At 36.3% G+C, this 21,841-nt stretch overlaps 1 protein-coding gene across 4 annotated transcripts in view; it reads left to right on the top strand.

The window, feature by feature from the left end:
- The window catches only part of COMMD1 (copper metabolism domain containing 1), a 160,859-nt gene that overhangs the window by 57,603 nt on the left and 81,415 nt on the right, over window positions 1-21,841 (top strand). For 3 of the 4 annotated variants that reach the window (XM_067704941.1, XM_067704940.1, XM_067704939.1), the window contains exon 2: window positions 18,421-18,702. In XM_067704941.1, coding sequence (XP_067561042.1) covers window positions 18,439-18,702 — 264 coding nt within the window. In that variant the 5' untranslated portion in view covers window positions 18,421-18,438. Of the gene's footprint in view, window positions 1-17,390; window positions 17,534-18,420; window positions 18,703-21,841 lie in introns of all 4 variants that reach the window. The other variant, XM_067704942.1, reaches the window with a different exon arrangement.

Below are 21,841 nucleotides of genomic sequence, written 5' to 3'. Positions count from 1 at the left end.
ACACAGGTTCTGGTTCCTTGCTGGATTCAATTCTATCTACCCTCTTGAAAAAATCATCCAGTGATCATAGATGACATGGTAGCAACGGATTGCATTCTGAATTGCTCCTGCAACCTTCGTGAATTATTCTTCATTCGGGTCCTGTGCCTCAAAAACTAATGGTGCCTCCTCAAATAAAGAAAATCCCCTTGCCATATCCTGCGTCGTGAATCTCTTCAGTTCTTTAGTTACTTCTTCTTCCTATTGTCGCTCCACTCTCAATTATTTTCACTTTTGTTTCCCTCATTATTGCTTAGCGCTTCTTAGAAGTACCAGCTACATCACTGCTGCTTTTACACTTGCTTCCGGACATCCTGGGCTTGAAATAAAGGTACTACTATCTTTACTGTACTACTGTACTCTATACAGTACTGTACAGCAAAGTACACAAAAGCACAACCACTTGTAGAGGATGCACACACGTGACAGTGTACTCCAGACATGCGAACTAACTTATGTGATTGGACCTTTTTATCTAAGTGGTTGCTTTTGTGTGTTCCTTGAGTCCTTAGAGGGAGTCGGCAGGGGTCTGGAATTCCAATGACTGTAGGAAGTTGAGGGGCTGGAGTGCAATGGGGAAGCCTTAGAGGAGCCAGCTTGGGAAATCTTAAGTTTTTCCAAAGGAGCCTTGAAAGTTCTAAATTGTTCTTAGTAAAATCATGTCAACAAGGGACAAAGTAGAGTTAGTGCCATAGTGGCAGAGCGTATAGTCAGCAAGGGTTTGAGAAGGAGGATTTCAGTTGACTAAGTTCCCATGACAGGAGCAGGATCAAGTAGGGAGAACAGAGAGGCCTTGAAACAAAAATCCAAGAACTTGCAGCCTGAGAAAACAGAGGCTTCGAAGCAAAGAACAGAGAGGCCTTGAAACCAAAGCCAGGAATAACTTCCAGCCCAAGGTGTACCTTAAAAAAAGAAGCCTGGGACCCTAACCCAGCTTCAGAGAATATGCTAATTCAAAATGTGACTCAAACCATATGCCTTTTTATGGCTTAGGCATGGATCCAAGAGATATCTGTCCCAAAAGCTACAGAAGTGACATGTCTATTTAAATCTTTTACCCATTTTAAAATTCAGTCATTTTGTGTTATTAGTGAGTTATAAGAACTTTTTAAAAATATATTCTGGATACAAGTTTGTTATCAGAAATATGATTGGCAAGTATTTTCTCCCAGTCTGTGGCTTGTCATTTAGGTGTCTTTTGAACTACAAAAGTATTTGATTTGGATAAAGACCAGCTTATGAATTTGTTTCTTTATGGGTTATACTTTAGCTGTTGTATTAAAGAGCTGTTTGCATAATCAAAAGTTCTCAAAGATGTTCTCTTCTGTTTTTTTCCAAGAAGTTTTACAATTTTAAGTTTTACATTTTTGTATATGATCCGTTTTGAGTTAATTTTTGTGTATTTGTGAGTTAATGTTCTCATACATTCTCAGTGGAGGAGAGAATTGGTTCTTTAAGAATGAACCAATTTTTTATGTATAAAGCAGAGATCTATAGTACATAAACAGATAAACAGGATATTTGTGGCATTAAAATTTTTTGAGGGTAGGGCACAATTAAGTTTAAAATGTCTAGAGGCACTTCTTAGGAATGTGATAATGAAAACTTAAGGAACGTAGTCTAAATTAAACTTTATGCATGTGGGTGCACAGTTATCCCAGCCCCATTTGTTGAAAAGACTATCCTTTTTGCATTGAATTGCCTTTTCACCTTTGTTGAAAATCAATTGACCATGAATATAACGGTTTATTTTTGAACTCTCAATTTTGTTCCACAGATCTGTGTCAGATAACTTGGTTTTAAGATCACATATAATAGGTAGAATAATTTTTCAGGTGCTTTAAAAATTACAACCTCAAGATTATTTCCTTATAATTTTTATGTGAAAGAAATGCATAATTTTTCATTGAAGGAAAATGCATGTTTATATTTTTCCCCAAGTAAAAATTTGGATCTAAAATTTTTATTTCATTGTGAAGTGGATGGGAAAAGATGGCTTTCAAAAATTTTAGTTCAAATATATTTTGCAAGGTCAGGGAGCTATTTGATTTTTCTTTAAGAATGAAATTATTTAGATTTATTCCAAACACAAAACATTAAAGAACAAGCAATGTTTCAAACAAAAAGTCATAAAATATAATCATTCTCATCAGTTCACTAAATCCCATGTTACTAATTCTTATTCTGCATGAGTCCTGTTTTTCCATTAGAGTTCTGGAAATTCTTATCCATTTCAGTGGTGTGATTTTAAAGTTATCAAAACCTGTATTCTAGAGTACTTGTCAGTCCTTTCCATGAATCTTTCTGAAGATGAAGTACTTTTGCAAATGTATCAGAGTTAAATAGTAAGTGTCTAAAAATGACAAAAGACTTTAAAAAATGGCCATGGTTAAAGATCTGATGGACTTTTAATAAGAAAACTTAGTTATTTCTGTGACACAGCAATTTAAGATAGGGACTTCCCTGGTGGTCCAGTGGTAAAGAATCTGCCTTCCAATGCAGGGGATGTGGGTTCGATCCCTGATCAAGGAACTAAGATCCCGCATGCCGCGGGGCAGTTAAGCCTGTGTGCCACAACTACTGAGCTCTCGCGTCTCAACGAGATAGCCTGCATGCCGCAAACTCCAGGGCCCCTGCGCTCTGGACCTTGCCCACCACAACTACAGAGCCCATGTGCCCTGGTGCCCATATGCCACAACTAGAGAGAGAAAACCCACATGCCACAGCTAGAGGGAAGCCCGCATGCCACAACAAAGAGCTCATCCTGCAGCAAAAGATCCTGCATGCCTCAACAAAGACCCTGAATGTCACAACTAAGACCCAATGCAGCCAAAAAAAAAAAAAAATTATTTTTTAAGATAATAATTGGACAACAAGGATATTGACAAATTCTATGATCTTCAAACAGTTTTTGGAATACCTGTATTAGTAACATATGTCCGCACACATATAATCTAAAAGGCTTATCATCCATCTGGCAGAGATGAAAGACTTGTGTATTGAAAAACTACAAGACATTAATGAAAGCAATAGAAGAAAACAATTAAATGGAAAGATAACCTTACTATTGACTGGAAGAATTAATATTGTTAAAATGTCCATACTACCTACATCTACAAATTCAATGCAATCCCTATCAATATTCCAATGGTATTTTTCACAGAAATAGAGTTAACAATCCTAAAATTTGTATGGAACCACAAAAGACCCTGAGTAGCCAAAGCAGTCTTGAGAAAGAACAACAAAGGTGGAGGCATCACACTCCCTGATTAATTTAAACTATATTACAAAGCTATAGTAATTAAAACAGTATGGTTTTGGCATAAAAACAGACACATAGATCAATGGAACAGAATAGAGAGTCCAGAAATAAACCCAAACATATATGATCAATTAATTTACCACAAAGGAGGCTAGAATATACAATGAGGAAAGTGCAGTTTCTTCCATAAATGGTATTGGGAAAATTGGACAGCCAGATGCAAAAGAAGGAAACTGGATCACTATCTTACACCACACACAAAAATTAACTCAAAATGGATTAAAGACTTGAACATAAGACCTGAAACCATAAAAATCCTAGAAGAAAACATAAGCGGTAAGCTCCTTGACATAGGTCTTGGCCATAATATTTTGAATCTGACACCAGAAGCAAAAGCAACAAAAGCAAAAATAAGTAAGTGGGACTACATTAAAGTAAAATGCTTCTTCACGGCAAAGGAAACCATCAACAAAATGAAAATGCCACCTACTGAATGGGAGGAAATAATTGCAAATCATATTTCTGATAAGGGACTAATATCCAAAATATGCAAAGCATTTATACAACTCAGTAGCAAAACAACAAAGTCATGCCTATGTAATGAAACCCCAATAAAAACTGGAATTTTTACCCTGGGTGTGTTTTTCTGGCAAACAATACTCTGTGTATTGTTATACATTAATGTGCCAGGAGGGTGATGCATCCTGACCCTCTGGGGAGAGGACATGGAAACTTTGCATTCAGGACCCTCTCAGACTTTGCCCTATGCATATCTTATTTTGGCTGATCCTGATTTATGTACTTTTTTGCTATAATAATACTGTAATTGTAAGTGTAGTGTTTTTCTGAGTTTTGCGGCTTGTTCTGCTAAATTATTGAGCTTAACGGGGTAGTTGGAACCCCAAATTTATAGCCACTTGGTCATAAGTATGGGTGGCTTGGAATCCCTCAGCTCCATGGCTGCTTTCTGAGGTGGTATCCTCTTTGTGAAGGATTTTGCCCTAACTTATGAAGACTGGCTCAACTCTGGGTCATTCATGTCCCAATTGCATTGCAGGGTCGATGGTGGAAGGGGACTAGGTAGCCCATCATTCAGTAAGTAGACCTACACTTTATCTCCCAGTTTTCAGAATGAATCCCTTACCTTGAGCTGTGCCTCGAGTCCTTGAGTCCAGAGCCCTCTAGTTTAACTCTGTAGAATGGAAACCCACAGTCTTTCACCAGGGGAAGTGATGGGGTAGTAGTTGGGTTAAGTAAGCAGATTTTCAACCAGTTCTTTGGTTTCCAACTTCTCTTTCACTCAGAAGTACCTAGTGCTTTCCATTTCTTTGTCTTTCTGGAGTTCTACAGTGGGAATTGCTTCTTAGCTGTACCAGAGAAATCTATATACCCAGAAGTCCTAACACTCGTTTCTTACTATTTTCTATTATTTCTGCCATCTTCTTTGTTATATTTTTCAGTTTTGTGTTTGTGATAAACAATTGAGAGATTGAGTAGTTTTTCTATACCTATTATTACCTGAATTTTATTTTTTTAGCTAGTTGACTTTAGAGTGTTTCATATATAAATAACTGTTTTGTGAATATTTAGAATAGCAGGTGTATTTATTTTGCTATAGATGAATATAATTAAAAATTCTAAAATTAATGTGGTCAGGTTTTTATTAATATGGAAGCATAAACATGGAAATAAAATTTCATGTAAAATGTGCTGAATTATTTTTAATTTCTGTAATTTCAAGCTGACAATTTCTGATAAATTACATATCTTATTTAATGGAGAAGACTATCTAGATTAGCAGTGTGATTTATCTTCTAGGCCTAGCTACCAAGTGGACTATTTCAAAAACCAGAGCCGAAACTACTTCAATAGAGAAAATTGTAGATGTGATCAGTAGTCTCCCTACTAAACTGTAAACATAGTGTGAGCATGTATTTCAACATGGTGTCGAGTTTTGTGAACAGGAGTAGGAGCTTCAAAGTTCAGCTACCCTTCTCACATGAGACTCCTTTGCCTTTTTTTCCCTCAGTATTTTATTTTTTTTGCTTTAAAAAAAACTTTTCTAAGAATTTTCAAACATACAAAAGGGTAAATAAGTATTTACCTTATTGAAATATCAAGGTTTGATATCCTTAAGGAAACAAGTTCCATGAAGCTGCCCTGAAAATTCTGAGAAGTTGGGTAGGTATGCTTACTAGCTAAGCATACCTCCGAGAACACGATTAAAATTTGTTAGAGCACATGCCAAGTAAACTATGAAAAACCTAACAAACTTTATCTTAGGTATTGGCATATCCCAATGATCTGTACTGTTCTAGGGTGTGATGGCTTAGGAGTGAATATGATTTGAACCTAATACATTTTTAGAGGGTATCAAATTCAGAACCAGGCAGATCCATCTCCTGACCCTAAACATGGTCCTAAAGTAAATCGCTTGAGGAAATTGGATCCCAAAGATTAGAGGTGGGGAATTTTGAAGTGTTTCCATATTTCATTGGAGATCAAAGAAGCCTAACTAAAAGAATTGTGGGCTGACTTATATGATAGCTTCTTTTTGAAAGGGCTATTTTATCTTGAAGATTATGCGTTTGGAGGAACTAAGGTGATTGGCAGTGGAAAGAATCAGAACATGTGAAATTCCTTAAAAATTTATTGACTTAAATAACTTTGTGTTAACACATAATTAAAAAAAAAACCCTTTACACTTAAAAAAAAATTTGTTAGAGCACAATGACTAATTGCTGTATACCAAAGACTTCCCAATTGTTTGAAGCTGTTTCTATTTATTTATTTATTTATTGTTTAGAGGCTGTTTTTAAATTGTTGATGTTCAAGCTTCAGTTTTCACTGGTGTGCTGCTACCTGATATTAATATATTTAACCAGATTCATCACTCTGTTAGAGTGTATACTTCTATTTTTTCTCACTCTCACCTAGCTTTCTATCACCAGATTTTGGGCTTGGTTAACTTTTCACCTGTCTGCCCTTAATTGGATGTTAAAGCAGCCAGGAAACTGGAAAGTTCCTGGCATAGTGACTGTTACATAGTAGTTGTGTAAGTCACTGAACTTTGGAATGTGTCCAGAGGTACTCTAGGTGAGTCTGTCATTGGCTAAATTTTTGTCTTATGAAACCAAATTAATTTCTTTATTAATGTGTAAATTTGTTAAATTAGAATGCAGAATATGGCAGTAGTACTCAACAGATACTCTAGTCATTGCATATTAAATCTAGTAATGGGAAATATGAATTTGCGTTTGAAACATGATTTGATTGCACTTCTGTGTTTACCTGTGCCAAATGAAACATGGTTGTATTTTGTTTACAAAGACTCCAGCAACTTCCCAGGCATGGAGACATCAGATAAACAGAGACTTTATTATTTTACCACAGGTGGCAATAAACAGGACTAATTACACAGATGTGAGAGGAATAAATTCTCCTATCCACTCCATAGCTCTTCTTTTTGCTGAAGTTTCCTTCTATTGGTAATTTTCAATTCTGAATTGTGTAAGTTGAGAAATTCAAATGATTATAGCTTTTTTTTTCCTGTAAGAAGGACCAGGCATAGACAACAGTGATTTATAAAATTTGCTGTCAACTTGAAATATTTTCCTTTCTCCTCAGTGAAAAGTAATAGCATTTTTCTCTTTTCTTAATTTTAGCTTTGACTTAATCTTTCCAAGTTGTCCATAGCCAGCACCTTATTTTCTTCTTGGTAACCTTTTTTTCCCCTGTTTAAATGTAGCCAGGATTTTTATTATAGTGGAAATGGGACCAATTAGCTATTAGTTGTTGAAGTCTGATATGAGATGAGTGTTTTTACTTTAAAATGCAGCTGACCTAAATTGCAAAAACAATAGAATCCTCAACACCAGTGCTTCTTAAATGATGTCTGTTGAGGACCAGATTTGTAGTGTGTGTGTGTGTGTGTGTGTGTGTGTGTGTGTGTGTGTGTGTGTTGTGTTTTTAGAATTTTCAGTCTCTCACCAAAAATACATAAAAATATAAGGTTCAATTATTTTGTTAGAATAATCAACATAAAAATACCGTGACATTGCCACAAAAGTTTCTGAATGTTTACTCTCAGTCTCTACAGCCACCTCATAGTGGACTTGTAATGAAGTTTGTGGACTGGCATTGATCTGCAGACTGTACTTTGGGTAGTACTGCTCTAGATTTCCTGGCAAATGAGGAAAGCCAAGGACGCTGCATTGTGCTTTTGGTTACACACCAGATTGTATGCTCTTCAAAGTCATGTTCATGTTATTCATCTTTTTTGAGAGCTTAGGACAGGGCCTGATAGGAAGGTGGTTGAAACTCGGTGATGAAGAAGATTATATGGTGATAACAAGTGGAGTCAAAACTGAGTGGGCTAGAACAAATTCTGCAAATACTCAAAACTGAATTGTGAAGTAGTAACATAGGAGGGTTTCCATATCAGATTATCTACTTTTTCTTCAGGGATAAAATAGGCCTTACAAAAATTTTCTAATAAAGTACATTCAATCCTGAATGGAATTGAGAGCCAGCTTTCATCATTTTGGTCTACTTTAAGAATACAAAAGCTAAAAAAAAAAAAAAAATACAAAAGCTCACACTACCTATTATATAAAATAGATAAACAACAAGGATTTACTCTATAGCACAGGGAGCTATATTCAATATCTTGTAATAACCTATAATGAGAAGTGAAAAAAATGCAGATGTATACATATATATATAAAACCAAATTGCTTTGCTGTAACCTGAAACTAACGCAATATTGTAAATCAACTATACTTCAAAAAAATAAAAAAGAATACAAAAGCTGAGTTATGCCAAAGATAGTTTATAGGAGGGAATAAAGCTTTGGAAATTTAGCAAGGTTGAACCACTTCAAATTACCATTTTTGTAAGTCAAAAACAGTTGCACACTGGCAATTTTGTGTAGCTCAGTGTATAGATACAGCAACATGGAATGTTAATACTGGGGGCGGAGTACATAGACATCATTTAGCAAATCCCCTTCATTTAATTTTAGGGAAACTAAAGCCCAGAGAAATGTTTCAAACAGAAAAACCATTTTCTAACTGTAAGTACAGTAAACCAGATATTACGAATTTACTGAAGGTAGATAAAAGGCAAAACTGAGTTGCGGGACTTCCCAGGTGGTCCAGTGGTTAAGACTCTGTGCTTCCAATGCAGGGGGACTGGGTTCGATCCCTGGTTAGGGAACTGGATCCCACATGCATGCCGCAACGAAGATCCTGCACACAAGCCGCAATGAAGATCCCGTGTGCGGCAACTAAGACCCAGCACAGCCAAATAAATTAAAACGACAACAACAAAAAAAACCACACAAAAACTGAGTTGCTTTTCTTTTGGACTATTTCTGCTTATGTTTTGGACTATGTTCTACTTAAAATAATATCATAAGCAATTTCAAGGGAAATATTTAGTTTTTTAAAACAAGAAAACTGAGGACTTCCTTGGTGGGGCAGTGGATAAGACTCCACGCTCCCAGTGCAGGGGGCCCGGGTTTTATCCCTGGCCAGGGAACTAGATCCCACATGCATGCTGCAACTGAGGGTTCTCATGCCACAACTAAGGAGCCCGCCTGCCACAACTAAGACCTGGTGCAACCAAATAAATAAAATAAATAAATAAATACAAATTAAAAAAAAAAACAAGAAAACCTTTAAGAGCATTAGAAAACACTAGTTTACCTAAACCATTTTTTGGACAGTTTCACTTGCTTTAGCTCATCATATGATTTTTTATTCCAAGAGGCTATAGAAGTGCAACTAAGATCTTTTGACCTGGTATTTGATCTTTAATTGTGTAAATATATATTTTTGTCAGAAAATATTCTGGTGAAATAAATCAGAAGAAAAAACATTATTACCCTTCACTAACAAGCTAATATTAATAGTCAATAGAGGCAAATTGCTTTTGCTTTCTCAAGGTCTTAATTTCATTGTATTGACAGCTGGTAGCATTCTGTAGTTTATAGGCTTAACTAAGGGAATGTGTGCACATTATGGCATAGCATATTCTTGGAACCTTCACAGAACTGTTGACAAGTAAAGATTTGTTTTTGGTTACCATGAGTAGTTTCTATGGGGGTTGAACTATTGTTAGTTCTTGGTTTGCCTCTATGCTTGTCAGTCTGTTTTCTTCAGAAATGATGAATTTAAATCTGCATGATGTGTTCCAGTTCACTTACTAATGGAAATTAGGGAAGTGAATAACTTTCTGAAATTCTTAATTACTGTTCCCATTAAGGGGTTGGAGAAGCAAATATTTATATCTCATGCATTATCTTGCTTAATTCCTAATCATTCTTTCTCCTTGGATATAACTTACTCACTAAAGAAATAGCTATCTATTCAAACAACTGCCTTGGCATATTCCAGCAATATTTTTTTTCTTACAACATTAAAAACCCCACATATAATATAACTAGAAAAAGACAGTTATTTCCAAGCAGGATGAGATTGATGGTAAGTATATTATTTGTGGATGAGAATTTTCTGCTTGTTTTTTTTTTAATTATATATATGAGTTACTAGCAATACTGACCATGATAAAGAATATTTCTTACAATTAAACTTTGTTTCTTTCTTGGAAAAATAGAATTACCTAAATTCAAGGTCGTCTTATATTTGAGTCAATAAGATACTTATCCTAGAAGTTTATTATTTATCTTTGACAGTATTTTATTGAGTTGATTAAAAAGAGCTACAAATTATTAGATTGCATTGATTTATCACTTATATTTGATACACTCTTAAGAAATAGTACTTTTGGGTTGTTGAAATTATGTCCCCAGTATTTATTCTTGGTCATAAGAACCAAGATTTTTCACATTAATTTATATTTATTATATTAAACTAGCAAGTTTGCTTTCCTCTTTTGATATGGAGTAAAATTAGAGAGATTAATGATTCTTGTATGGTAGTTCTATTTTTAATTTTTTGAGGAATCTCCATACTGTTTTTCATAGCGACTGCACCCATTTATATTCCCACTAACAGTGCATGAGGGTTCCCTTTTCTCCATGTCCTTGCCAACGTTTATTATTCGTTGACTTTTGATAATAGCCATTCTGACAGCTGTGAGGTGATATCTTATTGTGGCTTTGATTTGCATTTCCCTGATGATTAGTGATGTTGAGCATCTTTTCATGTGTCTGTTGGCCATCTGTATGTCTTTGGCAAAATGTCTGTTTAGGGGGCTTCCCTGGTGGCGCAGTGGTTGAGAGTCTGCCAGCCGATGCAGGGGACACGTGTTCGTGCCCCGGTCCGGGAAGATCCCACATGCCGCGGAGCGGCTGGGCCCGTGAGCCATGGCCGCTGAGGCTGCGCGTCCGGAGCCTGTACTCCGCAACGGGAGAGGCCACGACAGTGAGAGGCCCGCGTTAAAAAAAAAAAAAAAAAAGTATGTTTAGGTCTTTTGCCCATTAAAAAAAAATTTTTTTGATATTGAGTTGTATGAATTCTTTGTATATTTTGGATATTAACTGCTTACCAGATATATATTTGAAAACACCTTCTCCCATTCAGTAGGTGGCCTTTTAGAACAAATTTTAGAATTATTCTAGTTCTGTGAAAAATACTGTTGTTGTTGTTGTTGTTTTTTTGGCTGTGTTGGGTCTTTGTTGCTGCTCACAGGCTTTCTCTAGTTGCGGCGAGCGGGGGCTACTCTTCATTGTGGTGCACGGGCTTATTGCAGTGGCTTCTCTTGTTGTGGAGCACGGGCGGACTTCAGTAGTTGTGGTGTGTGGGCTCAGTAGTTGTGGCACACGGGCTCTAGAGCGCAGGCTCAGTAGTTGTTGCGCATGGGCTTAGTTGCGCCACGGCATGTGGGATCTTCCCAGACCAGGGCTCGAACCCGTGTCCCTTGCATTGGCAGGCGGATTCTTAACCACTGCGCCACCAGGGAAGTCCCTGCTGTTGGTATTTTGGTAGGTATTGCATTGCATCTTAAATTGCCTTGGGTAATATGGTCATTTTAGCAATGTTAATTCTTCTAACTTGTGAGCACAGTATATCTTTCCACTTGTCTGTGTTGTCTTTGGTTTCTTTCATTAGTGTCATAGTTTTCTGAGTACAGGTCATTTACTTCCTTAGTTAGATTTGTTCCTAGGTGTCTTATTCTTCTGTAAATGATATTATTATTTTTAAAATTTCTCTTCTGATAGTTCTCTGTTAGTGTATAGAAATGCAACAGATTTCTGTATGCTAATTTTGTATCCTGCAACTTACTGAATTAAGTTATTAGTTCTAATAGTTTTTTGGTGGTATCTTTAGGATTTTCTATATATAGTATATCATCTGCAAATGGTGACAGTTTTACTTCTTCCCTTCTAATTCGGATTCCTTTTATTTTTTTTTCTCGTTTGATTTCTGTGGCTGGGACTTCCAGTACAATGTTGAATAACAGTGACGAGAGTGGGCATCCTTGTCTTGTTCCTGATCTTAGAGGAAATGCTTTCAGCTTTTCACCGTTGAGTATAATGTTGGCTGCAGGTTTGTCACATGTGACTTTTATTATGGTGAGGTATGTTCCCTCTGTACCCACTTTGTTGAGAGTTTTTATCATAAATCGATGTTGAATTTTGTCAAAAGCTTTTTATGCATCTATTGAGATGATCATAGGATTTTTATTCTCCAATTTGTTAATGTGGTGTATCACATTAATTGATTTTCAGATTTGAACCATACTTGAATCCCTGGGTTAAATCCCACTTGATCATGATGTATGATCCTTTAAACATATTGTTGAATTTGGTTTGCTAATATTTGTTGAGAATTTTTGCATCTATGTTTATCAGTGATACTGGCCTGTAATTTTCTCTTTTTTTGCAGTGTCTTTGTCTGGTTTTGTATCAGGATGATGCTGGCCTCAGAGAATGAGTTCAGAATCATTCCTTCCTCTTCAATCTATTTTGGAATAGTTTGAAGATAGGCATTAACTCTTTAAACGTTTAGTAGATTTCACTTATGAAGGCTTCTGGTCCTAGACTTTTGTTTATTGGAAGTTTTTTTGCTTGTTTTGTTTTTTAATTACTGATTCAATTTCATTACTGGTAATTGGTCTGTACATATTTTATGTTTTTTCCTAATTCAGTCTTGGGAGATTATACATTTCTAGGACTTTATCCATTTTTTCTAAGTTGTTCATTTTATTGGTATATACTTGCTTGTTGTAATCTCTTATGATCCTTTGTAACTTCTCCTTGTTCATTTCTGATTTTATTTATTTAGGCCCTCTCTCTTTTTTTTTCCTGATGAGTCTGGCTAAAGGTTTATCAATTTTGTATATCTTTTCAAAGAACCAGCTCCTAGTTTCACTGATCTTTTTGTTTTTGTTTTGTTTTGTTTTAGTCTCTATTTCATTTATTTCTGCTCTGATCTTTATTATTTCTTTCTTTTTTGGATATTTTAAAACATTATTGACCTACACAGAAGAATTCCAAATAATTTATATAGATACTTTGCCTCTAAGGAGGTGGAGCGTAACTTCCTATTCTTTTAAGTGTGGGCTGCTCATGGTGACTTCCCAACAAAGAGTAGATTATAGAAAAGGGGGAGAAAAGAGTTATTTTACAGTGGAGAAACCTGAAAAACACTATCTCAGCTAGTTTCCATTAGCAGTAGTAAGCCATGTTGATAGCATGTACCCTTGATGTGGTATGATGAGAATGGCAGTTCACCTCTGGTCTTTCTCCCAAAACCTATAACCCCAGTCTAACCGTGAGAAAAACATGAGGCATATCCAAACTGAGGGACATTCTACAAAGTACCTGACCAGTACTCCTCAAAACTGTCAAGGTTATCAAAAACAAGAAAAGTTTGAGAAACTGTCATAGCCGAGGGAAACTTAAGGAGACATGATGACTAAATGTAGTGTAACTTGGATGGGATCCTGGAACATAAAAAGCACATTAGGTAAAAACTAAGGAAATATGAATAACATATAGACTATGGTTAATAATAGTGTTATCCATATTGATTCACTAATTGTCACAAGTGTGACTTTACTAATGTAAGATGTTAATAACCTAGGAAATTGAGTGTGTGGTATATTGAATCTGTACTATCTTCATAAGTTTTCTGTACATCTGTTCTAAAGTTAGTTTTATTAAAAACATTAAAAAAATTGTAGATACTACTAGAGCCCTCTATATGCCTCTCAGATTTCATTCTCCTTGTCCTTTGAAGTAACCTCTGGCCTGCATTAGATGTTTATCAATCTCATGCATAATTTTACATTTTTACTACATACGTATTTTAAATTTATAGTATTTTTTATCTTATAATATTTCATATAAATAGTATCATACTTTATATATTTGTGTGCAGTTGTCTTTTTTGTTATTGTTGTTCGGCATTATGTGTTTGTGCTTTTCCATGTTGATAGATATAATTCTAATTCATTTACTGTGTGTTAGTCCATGGTTTGAATGTCACTAACCATTTTTGTTTTTGTTGTTCCAGACATTGGAGTTGATTCTAATTTGTTACTATTACCAACATTGTTGCAATAACCATTCCTGCATAGGACTCCTAGTGCATAGGTATAAGAGTTCCTCTAAGTTTTTTCCATTGCAGAAGAGTTGCTGAGTTCTAGAATATGTACATCTTAAATTTTGACAGATAATGCAAAATTGCTCTTCAAAAATGTTCTGTTCCCACAACAGTATATGAGAATTGTTGGTGAGGAAGTAAAGAAACAGTTTTTAATATTGTGGGGCATTTTACTTTTTGCCAGTTTAATGGAAGGGAAATGGTATTAGTTTACATTTTCTTTATTATTAGTTATGTTGAGCATATTTTTATTGATTGATTTATTATTAAATTTCCCTTTCTATGAATAGTCTGCTCATATTTTTGGTCAAATTTTTAGCTGTTAGGTTTTTTTGATTTCAAGGAGTTCTTTATATATTCTGCATACTACTCTTCTGTCAGTTATATAGTTTACAAAATCTCAGTATTTCATTTGAATTTGTAACTTTAAAAAATGGTATCTTTTTTGTAAGAAGTTATTTTTTGCTTTTTAAAAAAATTGAGTATAATTTATATGATAGTACTTAAGTATTCAGTTTGAGTTTTTGAGAAATGTATATACCTGTGTAATCCACACTTCTATCATCATCTTATCATCCTATCATCACCACAGAAAGTTCCCTCATTCCTCTTCCCAGTCAGCCCCACCTCTGCCTTAGGTACCACTTTTCTGGTTTCTGTTATCATAGATTAGTTTTGCTTGTTCTAGAACATAACATAAATTGAATCACACAGTATATACTCGATGTATCTAACTTTTAAAATTCAGCATAATATCTAAAATTTATGCATGTTTTTGTATCTATCACTAGTTTTTGGGTTTTTTTTTTAATATACTTTATTTTAAGAACGGTTTTTGGTTTACAGAAGAATTGAATGGAAAGTGCAGAGAGTTAACATATACTCCCTTGCTCTCTGCTCCCAAGCAATTTCCCCTATTATGAACATCTTGCATTAGTGTGGTACATTTGTTACAGTTGAGGAGCCTGTGTTGATCACATTATTAACTAAAATCCACGGTTTACGTTAGAATTCACTCTTTGTCTTGTACATTCTGTTTGTATATTCTTTCTACACAAATGTTTAGTTATGTGTGTCCACCATTTAGTATCAGATTTTGTACACTATACAGAATTGTTTCACTGCCTAAAATATCCCTTGTGTTCCACCTATTCATCTCTCCCTTCCTCCCTCTGAACTCCTGGCAACCACTGATCTTTTTACTGTCTCCATAGTTTTGACTTTTCCAGAATGTCATATAGTTGGAATTGCCATGATCCAACACTCACACAGCCCATATTCTAGGGAATAGGACATAGACCCTTAACTCTTTGTGGGAGAAGGGTCAAAGAATTTTGGAGCCAAGTTTTAAAATAACCATATTCTATATTATATCTACATATTATAAATGGGGAAATTGAGGTACAACAAGACTAAATGACGTTCCCAAGATCAAGTGAGTACAGTACAGTTTTTTTGGGGGGGGATTCCAGATTTCATGCTCATCCAACTATTCACTCATTCATTATATATTTGCTGATCACCTACTATATGCCAGTCACTGTGCGAGGCTCCAGGGGTTAAATATTAAACAAGAGAGGCAAGGTCTCTGCCCTCTTAAAGAACTTATATTTAGAGCAAGAAATAGGCCTGATGTAGGTTTCTTTTTTTAATTAAGATTTTTATTTAGAGATAATTGTAGATTCACATGCAGCTATAAGAAATAATACAAAGAGATACCATTGTATTTTTTATTGATTCCCCCTAACGATAACGTACTGCAAAACTGTAGTATAATATCACAACCACTATATTAACATCGGTACAGTCAAGATACAGAGCTTTCCATCACCACTAAGATCCCTCATGTTGCAGTTTTATAGCCACATCTACTTTCCTCCCACCCACCCTTGCTCCTTCCTTTTTTTTTCCCCTTTAAACAACTGATAATCAATTTATTAAAATAGTTGATTTAAGCATCTGCAGTAGTGATTCAGCCTCGACTCCCGGCTAAATACTGATGGAAGTAATCTGCTTAACAATCTCAGAAAGACTGTTCAAGTCAATGAGTTTCTTGTATATCCTCATCTGAAAAAGAGACCAAATCTTTCAGCAGGAGTTTTTCTTGTAGTGATTCGCAGACATATATAGATGTGTTGTTTTGGTAGTTCAGAAATCAAAATGTGAATGGTATTGCCACTGGTAATGAGATTTTCCAAAATGCTCAACAACTTATTTGTAAAGTTCTGACCAAACTAAAATATTGATACAAGCTGTATTAGTTGCATTCCTGGAAAATTTAGAGCTTATTAAAACTGTGCCAAAAAATATTTTTTTATGTAAAAAGAAAAAGATTAATTTCTAGGCCCAGGTAATTATAAACAGGTTCCACATAATGTTAGATGGGACATTGCCAAGTCATGTAGGACATGTGTCAGTTTGTTTTGTAGGATGTTCTTAAGCAGGGGTTGGCAAACTACATCCTGCAGGACACACTATTTTTGTATAGCCCATTAGCTAAGAATGGTTTTTACATTTTTAAAGAGTTGAGCAAGTAAAAAGAAGAATATGTTACAGAGACGGTAACACCTTTTTTGGATGAATTGACCCCAGTTCAAGATATTATTGACTGGAACCCAACCAAAATAACTTCTGTCACAAGTGAAGTTAAATCAGAATAGATTTCTTTTTTTTTTTTTTTTGCGGTACGTGGGCCCCTCACTGTTATGGCCTCTCCTGTTGCGGAGCACAGGCTCCGGACGCGCAGGAGCGGCCATGGCTCACGGGCCTAGCTGCTCCACGGCATGTGGGTTCTTCCCGGACCAGGGCATGAACCCGTGTCCCCTGCATTGGCAGGTGGACTCTCAACCACTGTGCCACCAGGGAAGCCCCAGAATAGATTTCTTAATATGCTTTGAGGAAAAGAATGATACACATCACCTGTGTTGTGATGTGATAGTGTGAAGCAAAGTGCCGGTAGAAATAATTTTATTTAATTATAATATATTATACAAATTAATGTTTCTATTGAGTGGCATAGCCAGAGATTTTGGGTCCTCCTACCCAAAACCTGGTAAATAGGCAGATATTCAGTAAACATTTGTTGAATTGTAATGTGATGTAATGTGAAATATCTTTAATTTATGTTGTTTAATCTATGTTGTAATATTTATCGTACAACTTTTTCATATTAATGGAGGAATGAAAGACAGTATGTTTGTCTTTCAGCCTCCCTTCCACCTATTCTACCTATACTCCACCTGTACACTGTCTACCTTCACATTCCTCTGTTCTCATTGCTACTGCTCAAGTGTAGGCAGGACTCTTGGTTCCAAATGATAGGAATACAGCTTAAATTATCCTGAATAGTAAACGGGAGTTTTTGGTGCCTACAGGTGGAAAAGATGTCGAGATAACATACAGAGTTGAAGAAAGGTCTGCAGGAACCAAGGCCTTGGGGATTACAGAACAGGGTATCACTCCATTAGAACCCACTCTCATCTCTGCTTGGCTTCATTCTATTTTATTGCAATCAGGCTTTTGCCAAAAGATCAAAGATGTCTGTCTGCAGCCCTCCAGTCTCATGTTCTTCTGGTACCATGACCTCAGGAGACAAGACCACTTCTCCTCCTAAATTGGGAGATTAATTTGGATCAATCATTGTGCCCAGAGAAAGGAGGTACTATGATAGTTTGGTTTGGAGCTCATATCAATCCTCATGTCCAGGCAGGGGAAAGCTTGTTCGGAGACCAAATCATTAACCATCACTGACCTATTCAGGGCTCCATTGCCCCAGCCCTTTGATGATTTCCCGCTTCAGTTTAGCTGCTTACTGTTCTCAGAACAGCAATGGCAATTAAGGTTTGAAAATTTATGGAAAAGAATAAAGTAGTATACAGTTACAGAGTAGTATTATTGGATATTGTAGTATTATTGGCTGTTTGGTTGAAGATGGGCTATAAAACTAAACTAATTCATTCACTTAACAAAATTTACTTAGTACTTCGTATGGACAAGGCATTACCCAGTTATAGTATATCAAACCAAGCCTGGCTATAAGGCACTGTGAAATTATGTAAGATTTCATCAGAGCACTAATTCATTTTATTCTCTTGTTTTATTATTTTTACATTTTAACTTTATTTATATTTTATTATTTCCTTATCATGGAACTGGATATTTATAGATTCTAGTTATTGATAGAGAATTTGAGTGACACGGATTTTTTTTTTTTTTTTGGCCATGTCACGGGGCTTGTGGGATCTTAGTTCCCCTACTGTGGATTGAACCTGGGCCCTAGGCAGTGAGAGCATGGAGTCCTGTCCACTGGATCGCCAGGGAATTTCCAACGTGGAATTTTTCACAATAGCTTTTCTGATATTCAGTATTTTCAAAGGGAATATTTTTGTATTTATGAAGCGCTTATTCTCATTACTGTCTTTTGATGACCCTTTTTGAAAGCTTATTCAGTGATTAAGAATCACTCAAAATGTGATCTGTAGTTAAGATGCATCTTTTTCTAGTTATCTACCAAATTCATATCTGTTATTTTTTCTGTCATTATAGTCTATTGCATCTGCAGACATGGATTTCAACCAGCTGGAAGCATTCTTGACTGCTCAAACCAAAAAGCAAGGCGGGATCACATCTGACCAAGCTGCTGTCATTTCCAAATTCTGGAAGAGCCATAAGACAAAAATCCGAGAGAGCCTCATGAACCAGAGCCGCTGGGACAGTGGGCTTCGGGGCTTGAGCTGGAGAGTTGATGGCAAATCGCAGTCAAGACACTCAGCTCAAATGCACACTCCTGTTGCCATAATGGAGCTGGAAATAGGGAAAAGTGGACAGGTGAGTTCAATTTCAATTTCCCTTTGTAAACTGTATTTTTCCATTACGTATTAGCCATACATTCAGAATGATTTTATGTAACAGTCTTTGTTTGCAGAGATAATGATAACACGAAAAGATTCTGGTTTTCAGAATCCCTTTTCAAAGATAGAATCATCTGAAAGTTTGGATATTCCCAACTGTGGATAGAGTCTGAAAACCAGCCTCCGGCAGCTATCTCAAAAGAACAAAGTGGGTCAATAAGGTGATTGCACAGAAGTTGGCCACTGTTCCCTTTTGGTTAGATCTGAGTTCGTGGCGTTTGGTCAGAATCTCCAAGGCAATGATAAAGACGCTAAGTAAAGACAAGGAATTGAGATTAAACAACATAGAACAAACCTATCTCACAAAACTCATCTTTATAGGCATTCAGGTATAGGAGGCAATGTATTTTTTTAATATAAATTTATTTATTTTTATTTATTTATTTTTGGCTGCATTGGCTCTTCACTGCTGCGTGCGGGCTTTTTCTAATTGTGGTGAGCGGGGGCTACTCTTCGTTGCGGTGTGCGGGCTTCTCATTGCAGTGGCTTCTCTTGTTGCGGAGCACGGGCTCTAGGCATGCGGGCTTCAGTAGTTGTGGCTCGCAGGCTCAGTGGCTCTGCGGCATGTGGGATCTTCCTGGGCCAGGGCTCGAACCTGTGTCCCATGCACTGGCAGGTGGACTCTTAACCACTGCACCACCAGGGAAGTCCCAGCATTGTATTTTAATTACAACATTGTGTTGTTCCTAAAGACCCTAAAGTATACTATTTCTGTCCTTGAGCCTACAAATTGTTTTTAATTGATCTTGATTATTTACAAAACAGTACTGCTTTCCTTGCAGTTTCCAATGTCATTATAGTGGACATCTACATGGTTTTTCTTTGAAGTCTTCAGTTTGTACTCCAGATGACTGCCAGATCAGACTTTTAATGACCTGGTATATGTCTTTTGGGGAAAAAAAAGCAGCAACTTGTAATTAGGAAGAGAAAACCCAGATCACTGAATTAGCTAACCAGATTTATTTTCAGATAAATAATCAAATAAGTGGTTCTATTACATCCTATAATAGAAATTTATATCTTTTCTTCTAATAATGAGTGCATTTTTTTAGCTGGCAGGTTTCCTCACATAATCTCTTCTTGAGTTGCTTAGGGTTTTTCCAGTATTTGTAGTTCCCTAATGACTTTAATTTTAATTTAAAAGATAATTCCTTTTAAAAAATTGTTCTTTTTCAAAATATATTTTGAGGACCTTTTATTCAGTTATTTTACAGTAGTGCTAATAGCCTTTACTGACTTTGGTTTCTCTGATCCTAAAGTCCATTTTCTTAACCACTGTGTTATACAGCCTTCCTCCTATTATTCCTAGACCAAAAATCTGACAGAAGGTGCAGAAAGTATTCTTGGATATCTAAGTTTCACCAGCCATTTTTATAGGCTGTTCATTTTTTATTCTGGCAGTAGTGATTTTGTCAAGTATTTATCATTTGGGCAGGAATATGAAAACATACATATCTACTTTGACTTTCCTAGAAAACTATTATAGTATTTCTTTAACTCAATATTTTCCTAATATTTCTTGAACTGGGGTTTATAATGTGCCTTTTGATTTTAGTAACTTATATACCATCTGAATATATTGGGTACTGACACAGGAATTTTAAAAATCTATTTTTTTACGGTATGCGGGCCTCTCACTGCCGTGGCCTCTCCCGTGGTGGAGCACAGGCCCCGGACGCGCAGGCCCAGCGGCCACGGCCCACAGGCCCAGCCGCCCCGTGGCACGCGGGACCCTCCTGGACCAGGGCACGAACCCGCATCCCCCGCATCGGCAGGCGGACCCCCAACCACTGCGCCACCAGAAAAGCCCTTAAATATCTATTTTTAAGTTCCTATGGTTTTTCTTTCATTTTTTTAGCTAAAGTAACAAGGAAAAACATTTTTTTTTAGAACAGTAGAATGTGTTTTTGTCAATCAGTAAATCTAAACATCACTACACATGATTTTTTAGCTAGCTTCAGGAACATTTCATGATTACTTAGAACAAGTTGGTAAACTTTTTTTTGAGAGGACAGATATTTTATGCTTGACAGCTCTACAGTTTCTGTCACAAGTACTCATCATTCTTGGTGCAGCTCAAAAGCAGCCACAGACAGTATATAAACAGATGGGCACTCCTATCTTTCTAGAAGGTTTACCTATTTCAATAGAATCAATAGGTCTTAGAAGTCAGAGAGTCCTTAAGTACTCATCTAAGGTGAATTACATAGGTGAGGTAGTATATCCTCATTTACCAGAGAAGGTGTATGTGACAGAGAAGTGACTTGCTTCAGACATAGCTGATAAGTGGTAAAGTGAGAACTAAAATGGGGATCGGGGCTTCCCTGGTGGCGCAGTGGTTGGGAATCTGCCTGCCAATGCAGGGGACACGGGTTTGAGCCCTGGACCAGGAAGATACCACATGCCGCGGAGTAACTAAGCCCATGCACCACAGCTACTGAGTCTGTGCTCTAGAGCCCGCGAGCCACAACTACTGAAGCCCGCATGCCTAGAGTCTGTGCTCTGCAACAAGAGAAGCCACCACAGTGAGAGGCCCATCAACCGCAACGAAGAGTAGCCCCCGCTCTCTGCAACTAGAGAAAGCCCGAGTGCAGCAACAAAGACCCAATGCAACCATAAATAAATAAACAAACAAACAAACAAACAAATAAATAATAAAATTAAATTAAATTAAAAAAAATAAAATGGGGATCACCAGACTTAGTTTTTCCAAAAACCATTGATACCAACATCTAGGAGCTTTTGTTAGCTTCTCACAATAGTCTATGCCAAGAAAACATGTTGGTTATAAAACATGTTGGTTATACAGTGTGGTAATCATGAGTGTTGATAGGAATATCACTCAGCAATAAGAAGGAAAGAACTTTTGATATACGCAACAAAATGGTTGAATCTCAAAATCATTTGCTGAGTGAAGTAAGCCAGATAAAAACTTTTTTTAACATAATGTATGATTCTACTCATATAAAATCCTAGAAAATGCAACGTAATCTATAGTGACAGAAAACAGATGCCTGGGCATAAGAGTAGAAGGAGGGATAGATTAGATTACAGAG

The sequence above is a fragment of the Pseudorca crassidens genome, chromosome 14 (assembly GCF_039906515.1).
Source record: "Pseudorca crassidens isolate mPseCra1 chromosome 14, mPseCra1.hap1, whole genome shotgun sequence".
In the NCBI taxonomy this organism is placed as follows: domain Eukaryota; kingdom Metazoa; phylum Chordata; class Mammalia; order Artiodactyla; family Delphinidae; genus Pseudorca; species Pseudorca crassidens.
The sequence above is the reverse complement of the archived record's forward strand: the minus strand, read 5'-3'. Positions and strand labels throughout refer to the sequence as shown.